The sequence below is a fragment of the Alosa pseudoharengus genome, unplaced genomic scaffold (assembly GCF_046254945.1).
Source record: "Alosa pseudoharengus isolate Yale_2024_CS ecotype anadromous, Long Island Sound unplaced genomic scaffold, YU_APseudo_1.1 YU_APseudo_1.1_scf_11, whole genome shotgun sequence".
In the NCBI taxonomy this organism is placed as follows: Eukaryota; Metazoa; Chordata; class Actinopteri; order Clupeiformes; family Clupeidae; genus Alosa; species Alosa pseudoharengus.
In genome coordinates, this window is record NW_027468576.1 from 41837066 (window position 1) to 41864223 (window position 27158).

At 40.2% G+C, this 27158-nt stretch overlaps 1 protein-coding gene across 1 annotated transcript; it reads right to left on the reverse strand.

Annotated features, from left to right (window-relative positions):
• On the reverse strand, positions 1-25879 carry LOC143117469 (vitellogenin-like). Its single transcript, XM_076279218.1, has 34 exons — positions 25825-25879; positions 25679-25699; positions 25418-25569; positions 25074-25325; positions 24820-24966; positions 24591-24739; positions 24345-24495; positions 24098-24255; positions 23436-23601; positions 23226-23351; positions 22918-23136; positions 22612-22829; positions 22430-22527; positions 16313-16437; positions 16061-16165; positions 15833-15952; positions 15524-15710; positions 15322-15415; positions 14576-14761; positions 14395-14482; positions 14085-14301; positions 13715-13992; positions 13531-13575; positions 13334-13408; positions 2466-2672; positions 2210-2352; positions 1992-2130; positions 1776-1905; positions 1504-1687; positions 1325-1419; positions 1144-1238; positions 894-1059; positions 644-799; positions 1-110 (listed from the first exon to the last, which is right to left on the reverse strand). The coding sequence occupies exons 1-34, from the start codon at positions 25862-25864 to the stop codon at positions 1-3; spliced, it is 4842 nt and encodes a 1613-aa protein (XP_076135333.1). The 5' UTR covers positions 25865-25879.
• Positions 25880-27158: the final 1279 nt, after the last annotated feature.

Sequence of the window (27158 nt, forward strand, 5' to 3'; positions counted from 1 at the left end):
CTATGCACAATCTGCATTGCACTGGCAAGCCATGTGAGCTACTGCAGTCTCCCTCAGATCCACACTCTTCTGAGAGATGTTGCTAAGATCCACCGAGCGGCTGATGGAGTCTAAAGAAAAGAAAAATAAGCGTAGGTTCAGTTAAGCTTTTCACAACGTTAGGGTTAGGGTTAAGCATAACGTTAATGTTTAGATCAAGTAGGAAATCAGTTTATTAGCCACCAAGTGATATATAAGGGTTAGGGGTTAGGGTTAAGCACAACGTCAATGTTTAGATCAACTAGGAAATCAGTTTATTAGCCACCAAGTGATATATAAGGGTTAGGGTTAGGGTTAAGCACAACGTCAATGTTTAGATCAACTAGGAAATCAGTTTATTAGCCACCAAGTGATATATAAGGGTTAGGGTTAGGGTTAAGCACAACGTCAATGTTTAGATCAACTAGGAAATCAGTTTATTAGCCACCAAGTGATATATAAGGGTTAGGGTTAGGGTTAAGCACAACGTTAATGTTTAGATCAACTAGGAAATCAGTTTATTAGCCACCAAGTGATATATAAGGGTTAGGGTTAAGCACAACGTTAATGTTTAGATCAACTAGGAAATCAGTTTATTAGCCACCAAGTGATATATAAGACTCACCTGAGGGCAAGCAGTGGAATCCAACAGTGACTGGCATGGTCTTCACGGGGACGCAACCAGGCAGACAACGCAGCACTGGTTCAACAGAATAGCATTTAGAATCCTGGCCAATCAACTCTTTCTCCAGCTTCACAGATTCAAGCTTCAGACGGCACTCTGAAACAAAAAGAAAGGCATTTCAACACATCAAGACAGGAGAAGAACATTCCTGCCAAAGCTTCCGATGGATATTGAAAGGTATCTTTCTTACGAGTGTTGTCACGGCAGTTCTCGGCTGGAAGGGTCCAGGAATGGGCGAAGCTGATGGAGCTCTTGGTCTGGTAGCCACTGGGTGTGGAGTACTCCTGTCTGATCTCTCCGTCGGCTTTACCACAGAGCCCACAAGTCTGGCCCTTCATCCAGTCCACAACATTGACCTAAAGAACATTTTTATTGAGTTTTATCCACTTGTATTTCTTCTAAAAAAAACAATGCTGATGTGACATTTTAGCTATATTTACCCTCCATGTGTCCTTGCCGAAGTAAACCTCCTGAAGACCAAGGCTAGGAGCGTAAAGTGACAGGCCCTGAGCTTTCTGTCTAATCTGAACTGGGACTAAAGCCAGAAACATATTGTTATAGAACAGTCGTGGAAAAAATAAGTATTTTTGGATCAAAGGAAAAGGAAAATGTTCAGTTTACCTGAGGGATGTTGGTAGGGAAGGTTGGAAATAGGAACCTCAACACCATTAACCTTCACCAGGACATCACTGCCAGTGAGGTACAGGTCAACATCCCTACAGGAGGACACAGCAAAATCATCAGCATTCTTAGCTACACCATTATGATGCAATGGGCCATTCATATTTAGGAATACTCACATATCAGCAATCTTCACATTGATGTGGTTCTGCTGGGTAATCTGATCCTTCTTCAGCAACACCATGAATTTAAGCTCTGGAGTGCAGTCTTGAGCCAGCACTTGGTAGCAAGAGAGTGGCATCTCAATTGTGTATTTCCTGTTGTTGAATGTGGTCAGTTTCTTCTGGACCAAACTACATTGGGCTGAAAGTAAATATGAACTTTTTCATGTAAATGAGCAGGGACCAAAAGTGAATCACACATCTTTCACTGCATATTTATTTGTTCCTACCAGAGGTAGCCTCAGCATACAGGAAATGCAACTGGTCGAGGATGTTGTCCTCGGGAATGGCTTGAATAACAGCATCAGCACCAATAGGCAAGGCAATGGGCAGAGGTAGGGCCAGTTTGGAGAGAGTCATCTAGACAAACAAAACATGCGGTGTGATGAACATCAGCATGATTCATTCGTTTGAAAATAATTATGAGGCTATTTGGATATATTCACCGCTGGCAGTTTCACAATGACATCGACGGTCCTCTCTGTGGGAATGGCAACAGTCAGTTCAATTTCCTTTTCACTGTTCTTGGCTTTGTTGACAGTGACTCCAGCCACCAGAGCGACTCCAGGGATATACTTAGCCAGCCTGGGTGGAAAAATATGTTCAAAAAATATTCCTGGATTGTACATTATAGCCTGACAGTTTTTGATGAATGACAAAGTACCTGGTTGCATAGGTGGTGACAATTTTAGGGATCTTCACCCATTCCAGCTCAAGACGGGCTGCAGGGCTAGCACCAAGAAGACCAGCTTCCGCCTTCAGGATAGTGGCGTATTCCTGGCACTCTGCTCCCCATGCAACCTTACCCTGATTGCACAAAAATGTCAAACACTCAACCATTTACAATAATGGTTGAAACTTACTTTCAAGCCAAATCTGAAGAAAATGCTGAAAAGGTCAAATGTGTGACCGAATCGCACCATGACTTTGTGCTTGCTCAGAAGCACACCATCAGCACACATCTTCCAGTTGTCCGTCTCAGCCAGGGCAGAGATGATGGTCTGCAGTCTGTAGTTGGCCTTGTCCAGATAAGCAGCAGCCTGGTATCCCAGCAGTTTCTGGTCTGCTCTCACAGCACGGAAGAGGACCACCACCGCAGGAGCGACACCGTTACCAAGGAACTTGTTCTGAAAGTATGGATTAAAAATGAAATATTTCTAGTGCAGTGCCCGTTCAAACATACCATTCCTGTAGGAGACCCGTAGCCCAATAACATGCCCGCAGGTACACCTGGTTTAAAAATAGGATGATAGGGAAAAACATCATTCCAGCTAAGATTTTAATAATGAAAACTGAATATTATAATATATTAGCCTAATTAATGTGCAGTAAGCAGAATTTAGGCATGTCTCAGGGTTGCCAACTGTCACGCATCTGGCGCGACACTCACACTTTCAGCACCAATCTCACGCTCTCACGCACACGCAGGAAATGACATGCCAAATCCATTCTTTTTTTTGCAATCAGTTCATTTTCTGTTGATGACTATAGGGCAATAATGCCAATAAAATGTGATGGTATGGTATGATGTGAATGATTACATGAAATTTGAGCATTTGCTATTTCTGAAGAATGTACATGAGAAAAAATGCAGAAAAAATGAATGTTATCATTCACATCATACAAATGCCAAGGCATTTCACTGGCGTTAAGGATGTGACAAAAAGCATTTCACTGGCGTTATGGATGTGACCGTAGTGTAATTGCCCTGTTCTAGCCCATGCTGACGGCTATTTTAACCCTCTAGGCGCCACGGTCGAGTTTACTCGACAAGATGCGGCACTGAATAAAACGGCCGATTTTGTCCAATAGGGTGTCATATTTCGTTCCACCTCCACTCCACTAGATGGCAGACATTCGGTTTGTTTCTGCCATTTATTAGTTATGATTTACACAGTTTGTTTACTACTTACTATTTACCTGAGCATTCAGTATTGTGCAATATAGCATACAGAAGGTGAGGGACATTTTGGGGGGAAAGAAGTGGTGCATTTTATCATTCAAACATGCGACTTTTCCTAAAAAAATTCTATAATCCAAGATGGCCGCCACCATATGATGTCATAATATGCAAATTAGATATGGCAATTTAATCCCTACATAAACTTTGGGTCATCCTTAATATTTCTCTAATTTACAGAAAGCCTCTATCTCTTATCACTTTTAAGATATAGCCATTTGAAATGAAGATGTCAAAATCGAACGTTTCGAAAAAAAAAAAACTCTGGCGCCTAAAGGGTTAACTGGCGTTATGGATGTGACTATACTAGCCCGTGCTGACTAGGCTATTTTAACTGGCGTTATGGATGTGACTATACTAGACCGTGCTGACTAGGCTATTTTAACTGGGTTTATGGATGTGACTATACTAGACCATGCTGATGCAGGGCTGCCAACTTTTCAAAAAACCTTGGAGTGAGATTTGGTGGGGCCAACCAAAATTTTGCTGCGGAAATTTTAGTTTGGCTCATTCAGCATTATACCGTACAGTAAAAAAAACGTACATCAGTGGTTCTCAGGTGTAGGGACCAGGCATGGACGGATTATGAACTTTCGGGCCCCTGGGCCCACATGCATTAAGGGCTCCCCACTAATTGTCGCATATGTGGAAGGGGGGTTTGGGGGTCCTCCCCAGAATTTTTTTCATTTGTTTGATGTGATTTCCTGTATTCTGGTGCATTTTGGTAGCTTAGAAATCTAGACACACCCTAGCGGCAGCAAATTACATTTGCTTCCATGGCTAGTCTAGCAACTCTCCGTTGGCTTGTAAGCTCGAAAAATTTAACTTCTATCAGGCCAATCAAATCGTCTATAGAGTCGTTAGGGGGGCATAACATAATGATTGATGGCAGAGTTGCAACGGTTTGGCTTGAATTCCCTGCTACTTGAAAACAAAGAAGATGGATATTGCTGTTGGCCAACAGTGTGACACGAGTTAAGCTTGTTTTGAGATGGCAAAAGTTTGAACTAGCCAACTAGCTCCGCTGGTGGGAAAACGCATGGGACTCAGTGCTGTCCTATTGCGTGCAGAGGGAATTTGAAAGACAACCGATTATCCCGCCCCTCGGACTGAGCACTGCAAACGGTGAGTGCCCAGACCCTACATTTGAATGTGGGTCTGGCTCGTCAGGCTAGCATTTTGGGGATTGCCAATACTAAATTCAATCAGATTCATAACCTACATCCTGATGTGTTGATATTGAGGCAATGATTCCATGCAAAGGCTTGGGCTTCAGGGCCCCCTGACACCTTGGGGCCCTGGATCTGGGCCCGGAAGGCCCGTGCAGTAATCCATCCCTGGGACCAGGGTCCCAGAGTTAAATGAACATTGGTATCAAAGGGATCTAGCCTACTACTAGGACCATGGGCGTTGGAGGCATTGTGAAAGTGGGTGGGACATTTCAGAGGGGGGGTATGGGGGTCCTCCCCCAGAAAAATTTTTTTGGACTAGATGCAATTTCCTGAATTCTGGTACATTTTAACAGGTTATTTAGATACTTCTATATAACAAAATAAAGCCAGCCTACGAAATTAATAAAAAGTAAATCATGCATAATTAAAAAAAAACTCAATAGGCTACTTGGCTACGCAATAAGGTTTCCATTACAGCACCGCAGACGTTCAATGAAAGCGGATGGTTTGTTTGAAATCCTGACACTCTTTCAACTACATGGAACGTAATAGTGATCATCAAATACCTCCCCAGATTTCAGTGCCCATCAGTCCCAACATTTAACAATATAATCAAACAGTCCAAAAGTAAATTAAATATCAAACTAACCGTAAATCCAAAGAAAATGACAATGAAGCACTAAACAGATGCTGAAAACAGCACTGGTATTTTGCACGGCAAAAGTGAGGGGGTCCAAACAACAATTTTAAAAAGTGGGTGGGTGTTTTGTAAGAATTTAAGAAATGTTTGTATATTTTAACTTTTAAATGCATCAATCAAGTGCACTTTCTAAATAAATTCAGAGGTCAGACTTGCTTATTTTTATGGAAATATTTGTGCTGTAGCCTAAGCTATTTTGCACTTCAGAATTATAACCATGCACACACAGGTGGAATAGTTATGGTGATATTGCAATAAGTTCAAAACCACAAAAACATATGCTACATTTCACAGTTCAGAAATGTTCAAAAATGTGTGTATATTTCAGCACATGAAATTATGCAGAAGTGGTCACCTGTGTTATTCAGCTAGTTTATTAATATATTGGTCATTGTAATGGCCATAGCCTATAGCCTACATGCTATTCCTTTTTCAGGATGTAACCATATCTGCATAATGTGAATGTTTGCATATGGCTTATGTCAGGCTTTATATCAATATTTGTGTCTCGTTATTTGATTTTCTTCATATTTTTGCATTAATGTCACTAGGAAGCATGCCAATATAAATATAGTAATTTATCTGTAATGGAATTGGCTGGAACCTGACAATATAAGAACCATATAGTGGGATAATCTACGGCTGAGCAATTTACAAAAATGTATGTAAGCCTACTGACAAATAGTTTACATTAGAATACATTATAATTTCGCCCCAATGAGGCTATGTAGAAATGTGTTGCAATTTCAAAACCGGATTACTCAGGAACCACTTATTGCACAGAGGCATGCTATATCCTCGTATTCGTTACGGTTTGCTGTTTATTGTGATATTGGGTTTGCCACGTGTTGTGTGAAGGGTTAGTGAAATATTAAACCGAGAGTAATGGGTGTGCACTGTGTGCAAAATGCAAATATGATTAGCCTAAATTGCACGTCGGTTCAATGATAATTTTCTCGCAAACCATTTATCACAGCAACTTGGCGCTAATATCATTGGAAAGCTTAGATTCCGCACGTTCACCTGATGTGTGATATCATATGTATAGGTTTAGTTTAGTTGAACCTCATCTGCCAGGTATTTTACCTACCAGGTTGACACTTCAGCGTGAAAAATAGCCTACTCAATAATACTCAAAGCATACCTGAAGCCGGGGAAATGCGGGGGGAATGCGCCTGGGACGGCTTCTGAAGTAGCATCGCAAATGAGAGAAAATTTAGAAAATTCCACAGACGGGGTGCACTTGAACCCTTTCACCGTCTCTGAAAGCATAACCGTGTCTCAACAGGTAGATCTATAGATAGGCTAAACTAATTTTTCAGGCATCTGACCGACCGGGTTGACACTTCAGCGTGAGAAATCGGGGGTGTGGCGTGTGAGTGTGTATAACTAATCAAATGCGTGTGTCTCATGGCCAATGCGTGAGAGTTGGCACCTATTCTGATGGCTATTTAAATCCGGTCCGGCGACACCTTCGGAACACGCTGCTATTTAGACATGAGGTAGACGGACACAAAGTGTGGCCGCCCATTCTTCTCTGTTGAACTACTCGCGAAGTAGCCCAGACATCACATGAAAGAACTTTTTCTCATCTTTTATACAGTGCTATAGACGCTATTTGCTGTGATAAACGGTTCGCGAGAAAATTAACTTTCAAGAAATAATCATATTACTCTATAGCTCAGGGGCAGCCGTGGCCTACTGGTTAGCGTTTCGGACTTGTAACCGGAGGGTTGCCGGTTCGAACCCCAACCAGTAGGCACGGCTAAAGTGCCCTTGAGCAAGGCACCTAACCCCTCACTGCTCCCCGAGCACCGCTGTTGTTGCAGGCAGCTCACTGTGCCGGGATTAGTGTGTGCTTCACCTCACTGTGTGTTCACTGTGTGCCGAGTGTGTTTCACCAATTCACGGATTGGGATAAATGCAGAGACCAAATTTCCCTCATGGGATCAAAAGAGTATATATACTATACTTATATACTCTGCACTCCTCTCAATTCAAATAGGTGGAATATCTCACTTTTTTTTGTTCAACACATGACAAACCGACAAAGGTGTAATGCAATCCCCTGTACAATAAGCCATTCCAGAGTAATCCGGTTTTTAAATGGTAGCAAATTTCTATATGGTCTCCAACTTTGGGCATTAAGTGTCTTAAAACTGAGCTGTGCTTAAATACCTATATATCTGTAAATATTAAAATCAGAGGATATACACCTCATGGCTAAGAGTTTGTCGATGTAGCCATAATGATTTATTTTCACAAAATGCTAAGCATGCATGTATTTAAAGGAACACGCCACCCAAAATCAGTAGTAATATATGTTCTTACCTTAACTTTCACGAGTTGAGTCATACCTCTCCCGCGCCGGTAGGTGCACTCAAACGCTCTGGCGCGCGGCGCGAATGTGTTAGCATGTTGCTATGCTAGCGGGCTCTGCCGTGGCCGTAGAGAGAGGAGCATAGCAGTAATCAAACACCTCCACGTTTTCCCTACTTAAATACAGTTGCACGAGTAGTTGATAAAAATGTGTAGGTCACACAACATGAAACGTGGCGATTTTCCAAGCGAATAAACAGGAGAACTACAATGTGTGGCGCAATAGCACTTGGGAGTACTTCGACATAGCGTGGTAATATTATTAACACCTAATTGTAGATCCTATCCACCACAGAGTTTAGAATCCATGCTGGATCGACCCTCAGCCTCTCCCTCCCCTCTGAGCGAGAGAGGCACACACACTAGAGATGCGCTGATGGGCTATTATTTCAACCATAACTGCATAGCAAAACTTATCATCCATCAGCCATCCATCAGCACCAAAGTTTGTTGACCAATTTTCAAAACCGCACCCGCCCACCATCCGTTGGTTGTTTTAATGTAGGCTATATGGGTGATGCAGCGCTGCTGACGTGAGGCTAGAAAGCCCTTGCCTGTTCTAGAAAGACTGATCTAATGCAGCAAATATATTAAAAGGCTAAAGTCGTACATTGGCTAGGCCTATCCCCAGAATATCAGCAGCAAACTCAGTCTCTGTCACGCAAAACAGTCTCCAAATAAAACGCACATCGGCCTGTTGCCTATTCTGCCATGCAGCTTGTGACAATATATCGTCCAAAATGCTTGATTGCATTACATTCTCCACATTTTTAGCTAAATTTTCATGTACCACATCAGCATTTTTGTTCAGTGAATCTTTTGTAAATTGCTTTACAATTACCGTCGGGCCCTTGTCAGCAGACTTTGGCTTGCCTCTTGCCACTACTCACTCCTTGTCTTCATGTCATTTCTGAGTCATCTACAGATGTTTACACACATTCACCTCCCTAAATAGAACCAACTTGACGTTGACTTCAACCTGTGTTATATCCTAGATGAGACTGCCTGGGTTATTTTGTTTAGATATTAGCCTATATATAAAACACATAATTGTAGCCTACCATTCAGGGAATAGGCCTTTAAAAGAGAGACAGAGAGTGATATGACTCAGAAATGACATCGGGCGATGGCAGTGCGAGATGTTCAGAACGTAAGAGCTAAAACTTCTACAAACTCAATAACATCCACAGCGGAAAAAGAAGGTAAGAAAAATAGTCGGAAAACTTAGATGTGTAAGGCAAGCAAGCAAGTTTGGCGGTTGTTATTAAAAATGTGAACATGCACGTTGCACTGTTCTGCGGTGGACTTTCAGAATGAATGGAGTCGGAGTTTCTTTAATATCGAGGCGTCATATTTGTCCGATGGCCTGCTATAAAATGAATTGCGACGTCTGTCTGAAAAAGACTTCAGAACAGGCTTGTCAGTAACCTGACATAACAGTTTGTAAAGTAGCCTATAATATGAATGACTTGTTATTTTATCAAGGATTTCTTTCTTTTTGCAAAAAATAAAGTACAATAGGCATTAATTAGTAGGCCAGGAGCATGCTGAAATTATGTGGCAAATTGCGTTTTTTATTACAATGATAAAATTGTAAAAGGACGTGACCGAAGCTGAGGCAAGCCAGGCAATAGGCCTATAGGCCCGACGGTAATTGTAAAGCAATTTACAAAAGATTCACTGAACAAAAATGCTGATGTGGTACATGAAAATTTAGCTAAAAATGTGGAGAATGTAATGCAATCAAGCATTTTGGACGATATATTGTCACAAGCTGCATGGCAGAATAGGCAACAGGCCGATGTGCGTTTTATTTGGAGACTGTTTTGCGTGACAGAGACTGAGTTTGCTGCTGATATTCTGGGGATAGGCCTAGCCAATGTACGACTTTAGCCTTTTAATATATTTGCTGCATTAGATCAGTCTTTCTAGAACAGGCAAGGGCTTTCTAGCCTCACGTCAGCAGCGCTGCATCACCCATATAGCCTACATTAAAACAACCAACGGATGGTGGGCGGGTGCGGTTTTGAAAATTGGTCAACAAACTTTGGTGCTGATGGATGGCTGATGGATGATAAGTTTTGCTATGCAGTTATGGTTGAAATAATAGCCCATCAGTGCATCTCTAGTGTGTGTGCCTCTCTCTCGCTCAGAGGGGAGGGAGAGGCTGAGGGTCGATCCAGCATGGATTCTAAACTCTGTGGTGGATAGGATCTACAATTAGGTGTTAACAATATTACTACGCTAGGTCGAAGTACTCCCAAGTGCTATTGCGCCACACATTGTAGTTCTCCTGTTTATTCGCTTGGAAAATCGCCACGTTTCATGTTGTGTGACCTACACATTTTTATCAACTACTCGTGCAACTGTATTTAAGTAGGGAAAACGTGGAGGTGTTTGATTACTGCTATGCTCCTCTCTCTACGGCCACGGCAGAGCCCGCTAGCATAGCAACATGCTAACACATTCGCGCCGCGCGCCAGAGCGTTTGAGTGCACCTACCGGCGCGGGAGAGGTATGACTCAACTCGTGAAAGTTAAGGTAAGAACATATATTACTACTGATTTTGGGTGGCGTTTTCCTTTAAGTGAAAAAAGTGTGCTTAAATTGGTCAATGCATGATTTCATAACAGGCTAAATAGAAAATAGCTTACATGTTAAATATAGCCTAGACATAATATTAAAATTAGATGATGTAGTAGTATAGAGTTAGATAAAGTTGGATGGCTCCAGAACTCACACCAGTGGATTGTGTCTTAAAGAAGCCACACCACTTTTATGACACTAGCTGTTCTGTGACCTTTAGTTTTGTTGCTACTGGGCATGAAGGGCAGGCAAATTATGAGTTCCATTCAACATTGATGGTAGGTTTAGAAAAAAAGTCAGCACAATCATATCGCAATAATACCAATAACCGTGATCATTTTGGTCATGATTTTTCATCAAATGTTCATACTGTATCTCTAGTGGCTGGTAGTAAAGTTGAGTGGCTGGGAGACTTTGGAATCCACCAGCCACAATGGTAGGATGAAAAAAAATATTGATTTCCATCCCTGATACATACGTACATTCATACACACATTCATATTTGTAAGTCTCAATCCGTCCATTTCTTTCCACAAAACTCGCCAGAAGTCATTATTTAAGGGGTTATTTTTCAATTTTTTCTACCGGGGGGGCATGCCCCCAGACCCCCCTACAATTGCTGAGCTACTACCTTTTTCAGGTGGGCAGGGCGCCCCTTTTCATGTCTGTGCCCAGGGGCCCAGTGGCTCATAATCCTTCCATGACATAGGGTTAAAAACACTGGTCTTGTTTTCAAGTGCACTCAATAAATTAATTGTACATTTTGAAGAAACTTTTCCATTCTATTCGGTTTTTTTTTACATAAATCAGTGATCATACATAGCAAAAGAGTCAGGGGACAGACATTTTTAAAATTAGGTTTAGGGAAAAATTTAACGCACACGCACTATGACTTCACAAAATCTCACTCCAGCCAAACACCCAAAGTTGGCAACCCTGATGTCTGCATGTGACATTTTTACATATGAAAATGACAAGCCTAATAACTGCTTTGAGTTAAGGCTATGGGCTGTATTTTGCACACCAGCGCATGGCGTAAAACTCGTTTTCCACCCGTGCAAAGTTTAATTCGGTATTTTGCACGTTTTAAACATTGCGCCCAGGGGTGTGGCAATTAACAACCTAGGGAGGGGCCTGGCGCGTTGTCTAAAAATCGCTATCGTACACCACCTAAACCTGGTCAGAAGTCAATGGCGAGTTGTTCATATGCTATTTTAAGAGTGCATGTCAACAGTCATATTGGCAGGTGCACGCACCATCCTTCTATCATTCATGAACGCACACCAGCGCACGTCCATGCAAAGCATTACAAATTGCACGATTACAATGGGAAAAATAATTAGAATAGATATTACGGAATACTGTACATCTCATGATGAGTAGTTATTCACCATCATTTGCAAATTGGTAATGACAGTTAAAAGTGATTAGGGGAGAGGCGAGACACACGTATGGAGCACAGCTGAAGACGCACTATCACGAGATATAAGTAACTCCTCTGCAGGATAAATGTTGTTTTATTCTCAGTCAATAGTGAAAGATAAATTTTGTTTCATTGTCAGTCAATAGTGAAAGTAACTGCATATAACTGTCTTCGTTGACTGACACTTTGGTGAAGTTAGTTTCACTTTGCCAATGAGTTCAAATAATAGACGAGTGCAAATGTGTGAAGGCTATGCTAGGTTTTAGTAAAGCATGGTTTAAGAATGACTATTTCATACGGTCTCGCAAGCAGCCTCCTTCAAATGCGCCGTTGAATGTCAAAATACCGATGCATTTATTTGACATATCACGCTTTGCGCTGTTAAAGGGAATGACAGATGTCATTCTCATTGGTTTAAATGATGTTACGCCCCAAACACACCCATATGACTGATTAAAAGACCTAGGAACACCTTGTTGCGTCATGCGCTCCACGTTTGATAACGAAACCCCTCCCAATGTGAACTGGACATCCTACTAAATTTGAATAGACTTTTGACGAGTGACGATGCACTTTAGAATGTCATGATAGGGCCCTATATGTTTATTGTTAATGTTATTGAATAACTTCCCTCGCTCGTCAAAGTCTCAAGTCCAAAGTAGCCTGGGCTATTCCAAGTGTTAGTTTATTGCACAGCATTTTCACGTCATTTTAATTAGCCACTGCATATCTGTGTTTGTTGCCATGTTGTTTGCAAAATCCGCGGAATCATTGTGTGCAAGCAAGACACCTGCCAACTGAAATCAATCCCACGAATGGTTCGACAGATATGCGGTTAACACACAAACACACAGATGGGGGAGTGGCTACAGCAGAGCGGGGAAAGCCAATGTGTGCCTATTTTACCGATATATTTACCGATATCTTTTGCATTTCTTATTCAAACAACGTCAAACTTGGCACTGCACTTACTCGTGCCCGTACCGAGACACCTGCCAAGTTTCAAATCAATCGGGCCAACAGTTCGACAGATATGTGGCACACACACACACAGACAAACGTTCCTGCAATTTATAGATAGATTAATTTCCACCCAGTACCAAATTATAGTATAGAGATGTATGCCATTAGATGCACATTACTTGTTGGTAAATGGTTGATGCATTATTGGACCTTAATGGACCTTACTTGTTGGTAAATGGCTTGTGTCATTTAATGGACCTTACTTGTTGGTAAATGGTTGATGCATTATTGGACCTTACTTGTTGGTAAATGGCTTGTGTCATTTAATGGACTTTACTTGTTGGTAAATGGCTTGTGTCATTTAATGGACCTTACTTGTTGGTAAATGGTTGATGCATTATTGGACCTTAATGGACCTTGTTGGTAAATGGCTTGTGTCATTTAATGGACTTTACTTGTTGGTAAATGGCTTGTGTCATTTAATGGACTTTACTTGTTGGTAAATGGCTTGTCATTTGATGGACCTTACTTGTTGATAAATGGCTTGTGTCATTTGATGGACCTTACTTGTTGGTAAATGGCTTGTGTCATTTCATTGACCTTACTTGTTGGTAAATGGCTTCAAAGCTGGATGCGCTGCTTCCGAGCTTCTGAGCAGAGATTCCTTGAGAGACCAAGTGCTGATATCCAGTCACACATATTGGAGTTAGACATGTTTCACACTATATTTTAGATATTTGAGACATGTTAGACATGTTTCACTATACTTTAGATATTTGAGCTTTTTCAACACTGATTATACCTGGTTCTTGTGGAATTTCTTGAATGGGTAGTCCTTAAAAGAAGCCTACAGAAAAGTAGGATAATAATGTGTAAAAGATGTAATAACTTCTGCCATAAATACAAAAAATGAATGAATCATGTCCTCAGTCCTGACACATTAACATTCTTGATCAATGATACCATGTGATATGGCCCAAACTGACCTTTGACATGCGGGAGCTGGAGGAGCTAGAGCTGGAGCTAGAGGAACTCAACAAGCTGCTAACGCCAAACAGGCTGGAGCTGAGCAAGCTGCTGGAGCTGCTGGAGCTGGAAGAGTTGTTTCTCAGAGCAGGCTCAAGGATCTTCTTCAGCTTAGAAACAATGCTTCTGCCCTCGGCACTTTGCTCATCAATGATGTTGATCTCCTTCAGGAGCCTTTCTGCAGCCTTGGGTCCAACTTGAACTTCAACCTCCAGTCTTTCAATTGCTGGGCCATCAGCTACACAAAAGACGAAAAATGGGTTGAGTTGAACTATCTGATTACTCCTATCCACTCCAGAAATTCATAACATATATATATAAATAACTGACCTGGTTTCACGGCAACAAGAGCTGCATGCTGTCCAATTAGGTTGAGTAGGGGAACGTTCCTGATGAAGGCAGCATTGCTAGAGGTGAACTCGAAACATCCCTTAATTCCCAGGAGAGCAGCAGGGACACAAAGTGTCTTGTGGATTGGTGCATTTGCTTTCAGCTGAGGTTGCACTTCAGATGATACATCAGAGTAAATGATCTCAGCGGACTGAGACTGCAAGAGAGAATCATCAGCGCATCAGAAAATACCTCAAAGTAAGAAAAGAACCATTCCCATTAGACTTACCAAACTGTACTCAGCAGAAACACGCTGTGCAGCAACAACAGGTACCATTGGTGTAATTCTCTCAGCTGCAAGGTCCTCAATGTTATGTGCAATAGCCAGTGTCTCAACACTAGGAGTAATAAAAATCATACAGGCTTATAGTCATGAATGTCTATATAATATCTATATTATTTTTCACATCGTTTAACACGGGTAATATTACCGAATGTCTGCAATGTGCTCAGGTGTCACAACAGGAAGAGCCTCAATCTTGAAGTTCAGTTTAGGAATGTCTGCTCTTGCAGCAAGCTTAGCAGGAAGCACAGTGACAGCCTTGGCTGTGGCCATGACGACAGCCTGAAGGTAGGCAGTGTTGACTCCCATCACAGCAAAAGTGTGCATGGAGATGCTGAGGAAGGAGAAGATCTACATTTTGTATGTTTTCTACTAAAGTAAATGGGCTTCATTCATCAATATCTTTAGCAATCCCCATAAAAGGACATGATACTGCAGGGCCGTGTGCACACAAATTGAGGCTGAGGCAACAGGTTCTACCGTAAATTATACACTACATGAGGAAGACAATTTGATTACAGTATATGACACATGCTTTGAAGTGAAAGCACTGCTGCAGGAATTGAACAGTAAATGAGTCGTTATATATTTAGTAGTCAGTATAAAAAGTGGAAAAGTGTTATTCGTTTATTTATTTTCAAATACCTTAATGGGTTGTAAAATAGTGAAATTTATTTTCTTAAAAATAATAATAATATTTGTATTAAAATATATAATAAATGATTAAATTATATTATATAAATATAAATATATAAATAAATATTCTATTGTATATATTCTATTATACTTTACACCTGCAGAAATGATAAGAATGCAAAAACAAGCACAAACAAGTCAGTTCTCAAACGTACATGTGTTTTGAAAGCTGAATGTTGACTAAATGTTGAGATGTACCTTGGAGTGGCCTCAGCTTCCAACTGGATGTCTGCTTTCAGCAGCTCCGCAGCATTGAGAGGTTCAGAAAGAGGAGGGGTAATTGTTGATTTCACTGTAGATATTGGATGGAGGGGAGATGTATTGTATTAAAAAACAAATAGCATTGAAAAATGCCAATTATGCCCATTCATTATTGCATAATTATCCTAATCCTACCTACCTTTGATGGTAGCAGCAGCAACAGCAGCAGAATAGAGACTGAGCTCCATTGGCACACCAACAGCAGTGGGGAAGATGCGGCGAATCTCTGCGACCAGAAGAGGCTTAGCAGCCTGAGCGGTAATGCCAGTCTGCAGTGCCCTCAGAGCATCCTTCAGCACAGTCTTGGCATCGGCACTGGTGGCAAGCTGGAGATAAACAGGACAATAACATTTCCACACTTTAATCATATCATATCATTGGAAGTCAAACCAAAGACATATGACAGTGTCACCTCATGAACAAGCAGGGGGAAGACATTATTGTATACCTGAACTGCTTGATCAACAATAGCTTTGTCAATGTTGGCAAAAGCAATCTCCTGTCCAAAGAATTTCACGTAGACAGATGCGAGTGGCTGGCTAGATGGCAAGGCCTTCCATTCAGCAATCTTCAAGAAGATAAGATGTTATCACAGTCAAAAATTATATTTTTCAATATTCTCAAGATATTTACTTTTGAAAATAATTAAGTGAAAAGTGATTTCACTTTTACATACCGCCTTCATGACACGCTTCATCTTGGTGATCCTGTCATTCTCCAAATCTTCCAAAACACGAGTTTTCAGAAGGGCCTCCTGAATTCCCTCAGTTCTCACTCCAAACTGAGAGTGAAAAAGTAACACATTAGATAAAATGATGGAAATATGGATAAGATTTATATGAGAACAAGATGAGATGTATATGAGAACAAGATGAGATTGATATGAGAACAAGATGAGATTGATCTGAGAACATTGTTGGTATCACACCTCCAGAACATCAGCAGCAGCTCCAGCCAGGTAGGCACGAGTTTTGGCCACAACAGCTCTGGGCAGAATGGTGGCACCATCATTGATGATGAAAGCAGTACCGGCAGCACCAGCCATCACAGGACCTTTATAGATAATAGAGAATTTTACTTCAGAACAGGGGGGGACTTTAAAACCAATTATTCTGCTTTTCATTTTAACCTGGATAAATTCAGAAAAATGCTAAATATAAACATGCGTATGTAACCCACCCTAAAAGTTTGGTTGCTAAGACCATAACTTTAGTATTAGAATGGTCTGAGTCCAATAACTAAATAAATATATAAATATGGATAAATAAAATAAATATGAATAAATAGCAAGAACAAGAAGCTGAGTTTACATGATTATATCTATTTATTTTTCATTCTCTTTCTGGTCTTGTTGAAAGTGAAAGTATTCTCAAAGACTTTTATTTTGGTATAGTCATCTCCTAGGTGACTGGTTTGTTTTTTCACTCTGGATGCTCCACTTGAATGAACATAACTAGACATTATTGATGACCCTCTTGAGAAAAATAATACTTTTGTAATATAATCGAACTTTTTTCAAAGTCTACCTATCTGAATCAGCTTACCTTTCCTTCTACATATTTTTTGCTATCTAGAAAGCTTGAAGAGCTTTGTTTTAGAATTGGAATTTAATGAGATGTCATAACTTTAATATATTGATTAGTATTCTCAAACTGCTGTAAGCGGATTGTTTTTTATGTACTCTGGATTTCGTTGGATGGCGAGTCAGTCCCCTTGGATCCCGATTGAACTGTTCTGCCCTTTGACACTGGATTCCCAACCTTTTGAACTTGACCCCTTGGACCAACCCTTATTCTGTTCCCTGGACACAGATAAGCCTTCACACATACACTGACATTGTACACTCACACTATCTTTCACGAGTATTTCTTTATCTTTTGGACATTTGAGATTTTAACTATTGATTTGATACTTTGTATTTTAAGAGCTCTTATTATTTTGTGGGGTTTCTATTTATGTTTTTATTTTATGCATTGCATGTAAATGCAATGGACTATTATCACTGTTCTTTTTATAATTATTACAGTGCATGAAAATGCACTGTACTGTTCTTCCAAGGCTTTTTCTTCTTCTGCTTCTTCTTCTTCTTCTAACGCCACGGTTGTCAAACTGGGGTACGCGTACCCCCAGGGGTACGTGGACTGATTTCAGGGGGTACGCGAAAAAATATCATAAGTCATAACTTAGCCTATGCCTTTTCAAACGTTTTCTCTATCCCACGTTGGTAACTTAACTTCCGCATGTGCACTGCACATCAAAATCTTATTTTCTCCGGATTAACAAAATATTCGAGAGTGGAGACAGAGAGGGTAAAACCGCGTTTCTCAAACTGTGGGCCGCGGAGACATGCCAGGTGGGGCGCGAACTGACGTGAAAAACAGGAGTTTTATTTATTTATTTTTTTATCTGTAGCCTAGGCCCAGGTAGCACCCGATGCGCAATGGACGCACTGTGTTATTCATAGGGAAGCGCTTGTGTCAAGGCAGCTTAGTTAGTCCCGACCTGAATGAGATTTTGAACGAGGTTGTGAGAGTGGTGAATTTCATCAAGACCCGGCCCTTAAAAGCGTGTCTATTCTCCGCACTTTGAGAGGAGATGGGAACTGACCAAAAGGCTGTAGGCTACTGTTTCACAGCGAGGCAAGGTTTTCCCGAGGTAAAGTGCTGTCGCGTGTTTGAGCTCCGAGTCGCCTCTTCTTGGAGGAAGAGCGCATGTTTGAATCTGCAAGCACGTTCACTAATGAACATTTCTTGACGAAGCTGGCTTATTTTAGCGATATATTTGGAAAGCTCAATGAGTTAAATCTCCAGTTACAAGGCAAAGCACCTAGCAGATAAGATCACTGCATTCAACAAGACGATTGTGTGTGAGATTAGGTGCAGATCTATTTAAAATCATTCTATTCAGCACATTTGTAGGCCTATCATATGTTGACTATTGATGAGATTTGTATCATGTGTTTATGATCCTATTCACTATTTTAGACAAAATTGATAAAAATAAATATTAATAAAACAATAAAAAAAAAACTTGTTAACAATTGGTGGTGTTGGGGGTACTCTGGAAAATCATAATGTCTCAGGGGGTACATGCCTGTTAAAAAAGTTTGTGAACCACTGTTCTAACGCATTTAATGCAGCTTCAACCATTGTTAGCATAGTTAGCATGTTAACATGCTAGTTAGCATAGTTAGCATAACTGCTAAAAATGATTAGCTAAGTAACATGGTTAGCATAGTTAGCATGTTAATTAGCATAGTTAGCATAACTGCTAAAAATTATTAGCTAGGTTAGCTAAGTAACATGGTTAACATAGTTAGCATGTTAGCATGCTAGTTAGAATAGTTAGCATAACTACTAAATTGATTAGCTAGGTTAGCTAAGTCACATGGTTAGCATAGTTAGCATTTTAATATTGTTAGTATGCTAGTTAGCATAGTAACTTGGTTAACATTATTATCTTTGTTAACATAGTTAGCATAACTGCTAGCAAACATTAGAGCCATTCAAAGTGTCAGTTATCGTCAACTATCTACCTAAATAATTTAACCATTTAAACTATCCACCTATTTAACTGTTCAGTCATTCCAACTATATTAAACCTCATCTACCTAGCAACCAATATTATTTGTTTTTACTCTGTATGATATTTTACATCATATTTTTGCATTTTCATGCACTGTATTTCCTTCAGGAAATTATTTTCTAGTTCTTCTTCCGACCAAATTCAACGTTTAATGCGACTGAAACTGCTGAACCGTCTGACCTCATTCAAAGACTCCTACAAAGCTCTTGTAACGGACAATCGTACAATGTATTTTTCATATTTGTGAACGTTATACTTTTTGAGATATTTAAGATAAAAGAGCAAAAAAATTCCCATAGAGTTAACATTGACCGCTGTGGCGGCAACTTTTAGCATTATGACGTGACCGGCAGCTGAAAGCAATCACCACAATCTTTCTCCCACTGGAGCTGTGAATATTCTGAACGTTTTGGACGTTTTCGCCTGCCGTGATACTTTACTTGCTCGTAAAACTCTCCTTCAGAGGCACATTTCTCTAATAACAAACAAGGTAAGTGTTTTGGTTTTTGGTATTTGAGTCATTCATGTCGTCAAACGTTATGTTTCCTATTAGACATTTTCTGGCTATAACGTTAGCATGTATGACAGTGGGTCACAAAAACTAACGTTATAACGTTAGAAAACGTTAACGTTAATGTTAGTGAAATAGTTAATGTTAGCACCTTATTACGTTGATATTTATTATGTAAGGAAACCCACTGTTAATCAACGTTAATGTCGTCGACTTTACAGTGACCGGTTAGCTGTAGGTTTTGATAGCTAACGACAGTCAAACAGTTGGCTCCCAGCTAAGCACTAACATTACATTTCATTAGGCAGCAGCGTTTTAACTAGAACGTAAACGTAAACTCTGGTTCTATTTAACATTAGGTCACTTTCCACAGGTGTATAGAATCAAGCACCTAGAATAGATTATAAATGCAGACTGGTGCTTGATTATACTGTGTGAAGGGACCTGATGAAACCCATCATGGTTTCATTCATGGCATGAATACTCATTGTTGATGGTCGTAATGTTATACTGTAGCTACCGTTCACATTTTAGTTAAAGCTAACAAATATGCTCCTGTTTTTATTTACCAAACGTTGTACACCGCTTGTTTGTGTAAATAGACCAGGCTACGTTTTCATTCTAGGCTGTTGATTCTTATGTAGCCTAAGTAAACACTATCACGGTATGCTATCATAGTTCGTCTATTGATGGGTTTCATCAGGTCCCTTTTCACAGTTGTATACAATCAAGCACCTAGATAATGAATGCATATATGTCGCACTGTACAGCCCTGTGTATTGAACAATTGTACAATTGCAGACATTCCTTGTATTGTTTTGGTATAACTGTTAAACTTGCTTGCTTTTGTCTTTTAGGTTCCAGACCAGACCAGTGGTGATGACCATTGACATTGTGTGTGTGCCTGTCTGTGCACACCTGTCAACCATACATCTCTGACAATGTTGCTAGCAACATACCTACTAACATACATTCTTACAAACATGTGACCACATCTCAACATATCTGTGCACATACCATTTAACCATACTGAGACGTTTCTGAGATCTACACTGAAACATTCTGAGAACTATATTGTTGTGTGAGGACTATAATAATTAACTATATGGAACTTGTATACCTGTGAATCATATTTGTCAACCATTCATACCTTTGAATCATACCTGTGCTGTAACATCTGTGAAACTTAGTTATGCTGTTAGACCTCTAGCTGTTGCTGCCAGTTCAGAATACTGATAACCAGGCTTGGAATTTCACCATTCTAGGGGCAAGGCCACTTGGCCTTCAGTTGGGCATATTTGGTGGGGGGCACAAAGGCCACAAGACAGGGCACCAAGGCCAAAGTTAACTATACAGTAGTATGCTATAAAAATGATCAAAGTTGTATTTAGCCTATTCACTGCAGTAGACCTGCATCACTGTATGAAACATTACAAAAACATGAAACATGATACACCATTTATTTTATATTTGGCCTGTTATGAAATCATGTATTGAACAATTTAAGCACAGATCAGCTTTAAGAAACTCAAATAGCCTAGATGCATGCATTTTGTGATCATTAAGGCTACTTTCACAAACTCTTAGCTGTCCTCTGATTTACCAATATCTAGGCGATATTTGTAACATTTATTTTGTATTTGGCCCGTTATGAAATCATGTGGAACAATTTAAACACATTGTAAAACTTAAAGCCCAAATTTGGAGACATCCATGTATGTCGAACTTTACTGCAAATTCCAAACTGGATTACTCTGGAACGGCTAACTGTACAGGGGACTGCTTTACACCTTTGTGTTCGGTAAGGTTTCCTGTTTATTCTGATATATGGTTTGTCATGTGTTAAAAGAAGGGTTCGTAAAGTATTCCACCGAGATGAATGGGTAGGGAGATCATGGGACGCAAAACCTTCAGTAGAATGTATGATTAAATTGAATTATATTATTTACTTTTCTCGCGAACCGTTCAACACAGCAATTATCGGCTAACATCGTTTAAAAGCTGAGAAAAAGCTCTTTCATGTGATACTTGTGATGTCTGTGTGATGAATAGGCTACTTCGCGAGTAGTTCAACTGAGAATGGGTGAATTTGGACGCACTTTCTTTCTTGCGCTGTCACTTTCTCCACTGCGTAAAAGAGTAAATTAATTTTATTTAGCACAAGCTAAATAAAAATCGCTATTAGTAGGACGCAAAGCAGAATATTGAAAGAAGGGGGCACCAAGGCCACCGTAACCTGTAAACCTCTGATTTTCAAAGGGGCCTCACGGCCAATGCAAGGGGCTACGACGGCCATGGCCGCCGTGAAATTCCTACCCTGCTGATAACTGATTAATATATCTGTCTTAGGATAATATGATTGGCATCATCAAGTTCTGTAAGAATGCAAATTCAGTAGACATTCAGTAGACTGTTTTCTCCCATATCATTATTGGTTAACTTTAAAATTGGTTTCAACAACTTTGATTTTTTTGACTTGAAGCTTGCATTGGTTGTTAAGTGTTCATTAGTGTGTTCTGAGTATCATTCTGCTGTTTCTGCAGTACTGTATTAAAACAAAGAATGTTGATCAATATTGAATTAACCATTTATTTGTACTGACTGCCATATACTCTAAGCTAACATCTAACCAAGGACGTGGTTTTCAAGAATGCTTTAAGTCTATGTAATCTGAATAATCATACTGTAAGTAATGTTATACACAGCAGTTTGCTTTTACATGCAATGGTAATTTTCTAGTTTATTAATATTCTCTCTTCTATTATCTCAGAGAAAATGTATACTTGTATTTAATAAACCTGCATTATTTATTTATACCACTTTACTTATTGTCCCCCCCCCCTTATTTAGAACCTAGACTGGTCTAAACCCGCCTTGAATACAGCACTTCTCGTAATTTAACTAGTAATGTTTATTCTTATTTAGTAGAGCAGAGGGGTATAAACTTACTTTTGTAGATGTCAAGGTGGATAGCTTTGCTGTAACGGTAGCTCAGTCTGTCCAGCTTGGGACTCAAGATCTTGATAGCAACATTGCTGGCAGCAGCACTAACATGGGCATGGATGACTGTGTTAGACAACTAACCATGGTTCAAGAGGAAAGCAAAATGCACAAAGGCAAAGTGTGCTTACACTGTGGCGTAGTCTGGGACAGTGCTCCTGGTAAGGGATCTGATGTAGGAATACACAAAACTGACAATCTGCATGCTGGTCTCCTTCTTCAGAACGCTAGCAATAGTAGATACCAGTGCAACTGTGGGTTTGGTCTCAAACAGAACCACAGCAGCCACCATACGCAGCTCAGGGTGGAGGGCCTTGTCCACAAACAGCTGCAGGGCCAATGGCTGGATCTACAAGACCAAATTAAACTATACCGTTAGACATCAGTAAGAGTTGGGTTTGTAATTCTCCTTGTTGGCAGATGCATACTAGACTTACCAATCTGGGTTCCTTCTTAGCAATGGTTCTGAGAGCCAAGATGGCGTCGACTTGCACTCTGATAGGGAGAGCAGCAGCTGCGGAACCGAATCCAGGGAGGATCTTCATGATTGGTTTAAGACTGGCAGGATGACCAGCGTTCCCGAGAGCTTTGACCAGCAGGGTGATCTCAGCAATATCAGCCTTAGAAATAGCCTCAGCTGCAAGTTCATGGATGGGCTAAAGAAAGACGTTTAATATTTTCTGTCAATTATGAAGAAAAACTATGCAAATTCAGGCAAATGCTGATGACTAAGGGAAATATTCACCTTCAGGAGTTCAGCTGGGCATGTAGGAACTACAGCACAGTACTTGGAAATCATGGTACCATATCCCAGCATAGCAATCTCACGCAGAACAGGGTTTGCCTGAATCTTGGGGTGCAGGGCTAGGATCTGTGTGATTGATAGAGTAGACATATTAGGTTTTTTTTAAATATAAATGTTTTATTAAAACCTATGCTGCTTTGGTATGCTTACATTGACGAGTCTGATGATCTCTAGATCAGCAGGAACCATATGCACAGCAGCCACAAGAATCGTAACAGTTTCAGGAATGCTGATGTCTTCAGCCAGAAACTTATCCTTGATTAACTGCAGAGCATTTGGTGTTCCAACAAGTGGAATGGTATCCAAAATCCAACGTCTAAAACAAGATGTACATACATGATGTACAAATATTTCAATTTAGGTGCTGGGAAATACTGAAAATATGCAATGTATTACCTGTATTCTGGCCTTGAACTATGCCATGTATTACCTGTATTCTGGCCTTTAACTATGCAATGTATTACCTGTACTCTGGCCTTGAACTATGCAATGTATTACCTGTATTCTGGCCTGGCATGTATTACCTGTATTCTGTCTGTAATGTATTACCTGTATTCTGGCCTTGAACTATGCAATGTATTACCTGTATTCTGGCCTTGAACTATGCCATGTATTACCTGTATTCTGTCTGCAATGTATTACCTGTACTCTGGCCTTGAACTATGCCATGTATTACCTGTACTCTGGCCTTGAACTATGCCATGTATTACCCGTACTCTGGCCTTGAACTATGCCATGTATTACCTGTACTCTGGCCTTGAACTATGCCATGTATTACCTGTATTCTGGCCTTGAACTATGCCATGTATTACCTGTACTCTGGCCTGGCCCTGAACTGGGTCCAGATGGCTTCGATGTTCTCCAAACTGGCCACACGGAAGACCTGGATCAACTGGATGAACTTCAGAGGAGCATCCTCATGGACCTTAGCCACATTGTTGGCAACAAGATGGTGCAGAATCTCCACAATCTGAAAAATGAATTGAGATGATGAAGTATCTGAAAATGAGTTGAGACAAGGAGGTGTGCAGGTGCTTATATGACACATTATAAATTCACCTGAGCCTGTGCATTACTAATCTTCAGAAGCTGAATTGGAGACTGAAGAATTTCAGTGGCAAACTCATAGAACAGGGATCCGCGGGCCACATAGTCTGCAGTGATGGGCACAATGGGAGTCTTCTCAATCTCCAGGAAGGTCAGGCTTTGCCTGGAAAGAGAAATAGATAGTTATAAGGCATTTAATTCATAGGCTATCAATATATTCTGTGATGATAGGATCATACAACATGTAATAATACATACTTGGCTTCCATCTGTGCAACTCCACCCATCTCAGCAACAGGTGTGACCTGATGAAGTTCCCGAACTGTGGCTTCAGTGATCAGAGCACCAGTGGCACTTGGTTTCATGATGTAGCTGTAGGTTGCGGCTCCAGTCAGGCTCTTTGCTTGCTGTGTGTGTGAGATTGGGCAGTTATTATAAGATCACTAGACATCACCAGATCTGAACTAAATGATCTTTTTCTACTGACCAGTGTTTCCAAATAAGCCAGGCCCAAATCCTTTATGATCCTCTCTTGGCAGTTGGTGAGATCTTTGGACTTGGTGACAACAATGCGCTCTGCCTTCACATCCTCACTAATGATGTATTGGGTCTTGCACACTCCCTGAGCTCCAGCCTTAAGAGCAAAGATGGACATATTCATGAGATGACATTCATTTTTCATTCATTTCAGAACATTATCTGAAAACAGTATGATATAATCATTCCTGTTTATTTTCTCACCTCTTGCAGCTCATAAACATTCTGTGTCTTCTTGAGGTTAAGCTGAAGAATGTTGAGGATACCTCTGTGAACATTCAGAACTGTAGCAGAGACTCCAGCGGGGGCAAACACCTTGCCAACCACACCATTAGCATACTCAAACTTGATGGGAATCAGAAGCTGAGAAGCCAATGCTGAGGTGAGCTTGGTGGCTGGGACGAAGGGGTCCTTTGGCCAGACACCGCTGTACTCAAAGATCTCAGGATCTGCGAGCTAATTAAATTAAATTGACCATTCATTAATAATCATTCACTGAATTTTTTTTTTTTAACACATTTTTGAACTAAAATAGGGTGTTATCTTACCTTCAGCAAGTAGGTGTTCTGAGCCACAGCACTGATGAGAACCTTGCTGCTGACTTTCATTCCTGCTCTGGCCAGACCTTCCACAGGAAGCCCACCAAGAAGCAGCGCCTCATATTTGTAGATATAGGTCTTAGAGGCAGCAAACTCAGGAGCTGTGGAGTTAAACAGGTTGTTTTGAGAACCTATTGCGTTTGAATCTTTTCCCCAATAACTCTAAAAATATAATAACTTATGATAAAGTTAACAAGTGCTTACACTCACCAAGATTAATATGTTGACTCGCTAGAAAATAATACAAATAAAAAGATTTTTGCAAGAAGTTGATTTAAAGTCTTGAATAAGTTCCATGGCATTGCTACTCTGAACACGTATTTTAAACCTGAATTAAAAAATATGAGTCAACTTACCCACAAGGGCCAGAGTCAGTGCAAGCACAACCACTCTCATTGTCGGATGGATGTAAAGAACAACACCAGCATGGTCCCCTTTTATACTCCAAATTTGGCTGAGAACATGTTTAATCTGAAATGTATCATTAACTAAACTCTTAGTTTGACCCTTTTTTGTACAGCCCACGTTCAGGCTATGACATGAAACAACTAAATTAACAGTTAGGTTAACCTGACCGTATTCTTTGAGTATCCTAGGACCAGTGGCATGGCTGGTTGATTGTTTTTTTCTACCTGCACTCAGAGATTTGTCAATATTTACAAATTCCCATATGGAAATGTGAATGTAGGAAGAAACACCCTAGATATTTGGCTTTTCCATCAATTATAATCACCAAATGATAGATAGATAGATACTTTATTGATCAAATGGAAGAAGGAATGAATTCTCCACACATAACTCCAATACGTATTATATACTGTATTTTTCCATAACATAGCGTTTAAAAGGACAGATTAGCAGATATTTCTGAATTAATCAATTTACATTTACTTGTATTCATGCAACAGACCACTTATACTACAGTGTGTGTGTTCATGCAACAGACCACTTGTACTACAGTGTGTGTATTCATGCAACAGACCACTTATACTACAGTGTGTGTGTATGTTTCCATCAGTGTGTGTGTCCCTTGGGCCTGGTGTGGCTAACACTACAGCATTTGGCATAAAGGCATTTGTAGTTGCCTTCTGTAGAATTTGCATTAATAGAATTTGCATTCATGGAAAGGGTTATTTGGTCTGTGTTATGGTGAGGAATGGTGTAATAGATTTCATGTACTTCATGATATGATCATGTTTCAGGTGTTCACCCCAAATAATATTCATTTCAATTTTCCATTAGAAAGCTAGTAGATTTCTCTCCAGTGGGATTTGTTCTACACAAAATGCACCTTGTGTCATCAGATGTCAGTCTGACCTTAATCAAAGTTGATGTCATTATGACATGTGTGGTGTCGCAAGTTTAAAACACTGTCTGACATCACATGAGTTGAGTTAACTGGATTGCTGGATTTTACTGGACTTTATAATAAAATTAAGTGTTGGAATTAACCTGATATTTAGAATCATTATGAACTGAAGAAGCCTATGATTCAGGACGGCACTGCAACACTGATGTGTGTAAACAGTGATAAATACTATTGGGAAACAAAACCAAATTGGCGTCTAATCGCGAAGTGGCGGCATTAACATTAATTTTCAAGCGTCCCACTACTGCAACATTTTTTTTCCATTGTCGGAGTAGCGGCACTTGACATTTTTTCAAACGTCCTGCCATTCCGACATGAGGT

Excerpts from the sequence above, each read along its gene's own strand:
- LOC143117469 (XM_076279218.1), bottom strand. The coding sequence starts at position 25,864 with ATGAGAGTGGTTGTGCTTGCACTGACTCTGGCCCTTGTGG. Across the intron at positions 16,438-22,429 it reads CCACCTTGACATCTACAAAA|GTCCTGTGATGGCTGGTGCT; the intron begins GTAAGTTTATAC and ends TTATCTATAAAG. Across the intron at positions 1,239-1,324 it reads TCCCTACCAACATCCCTCAG|TCCCAGTTCAGATTAGACAG; the intron begins GTAAACTGAACA and ends TTCTGGCTTTAG.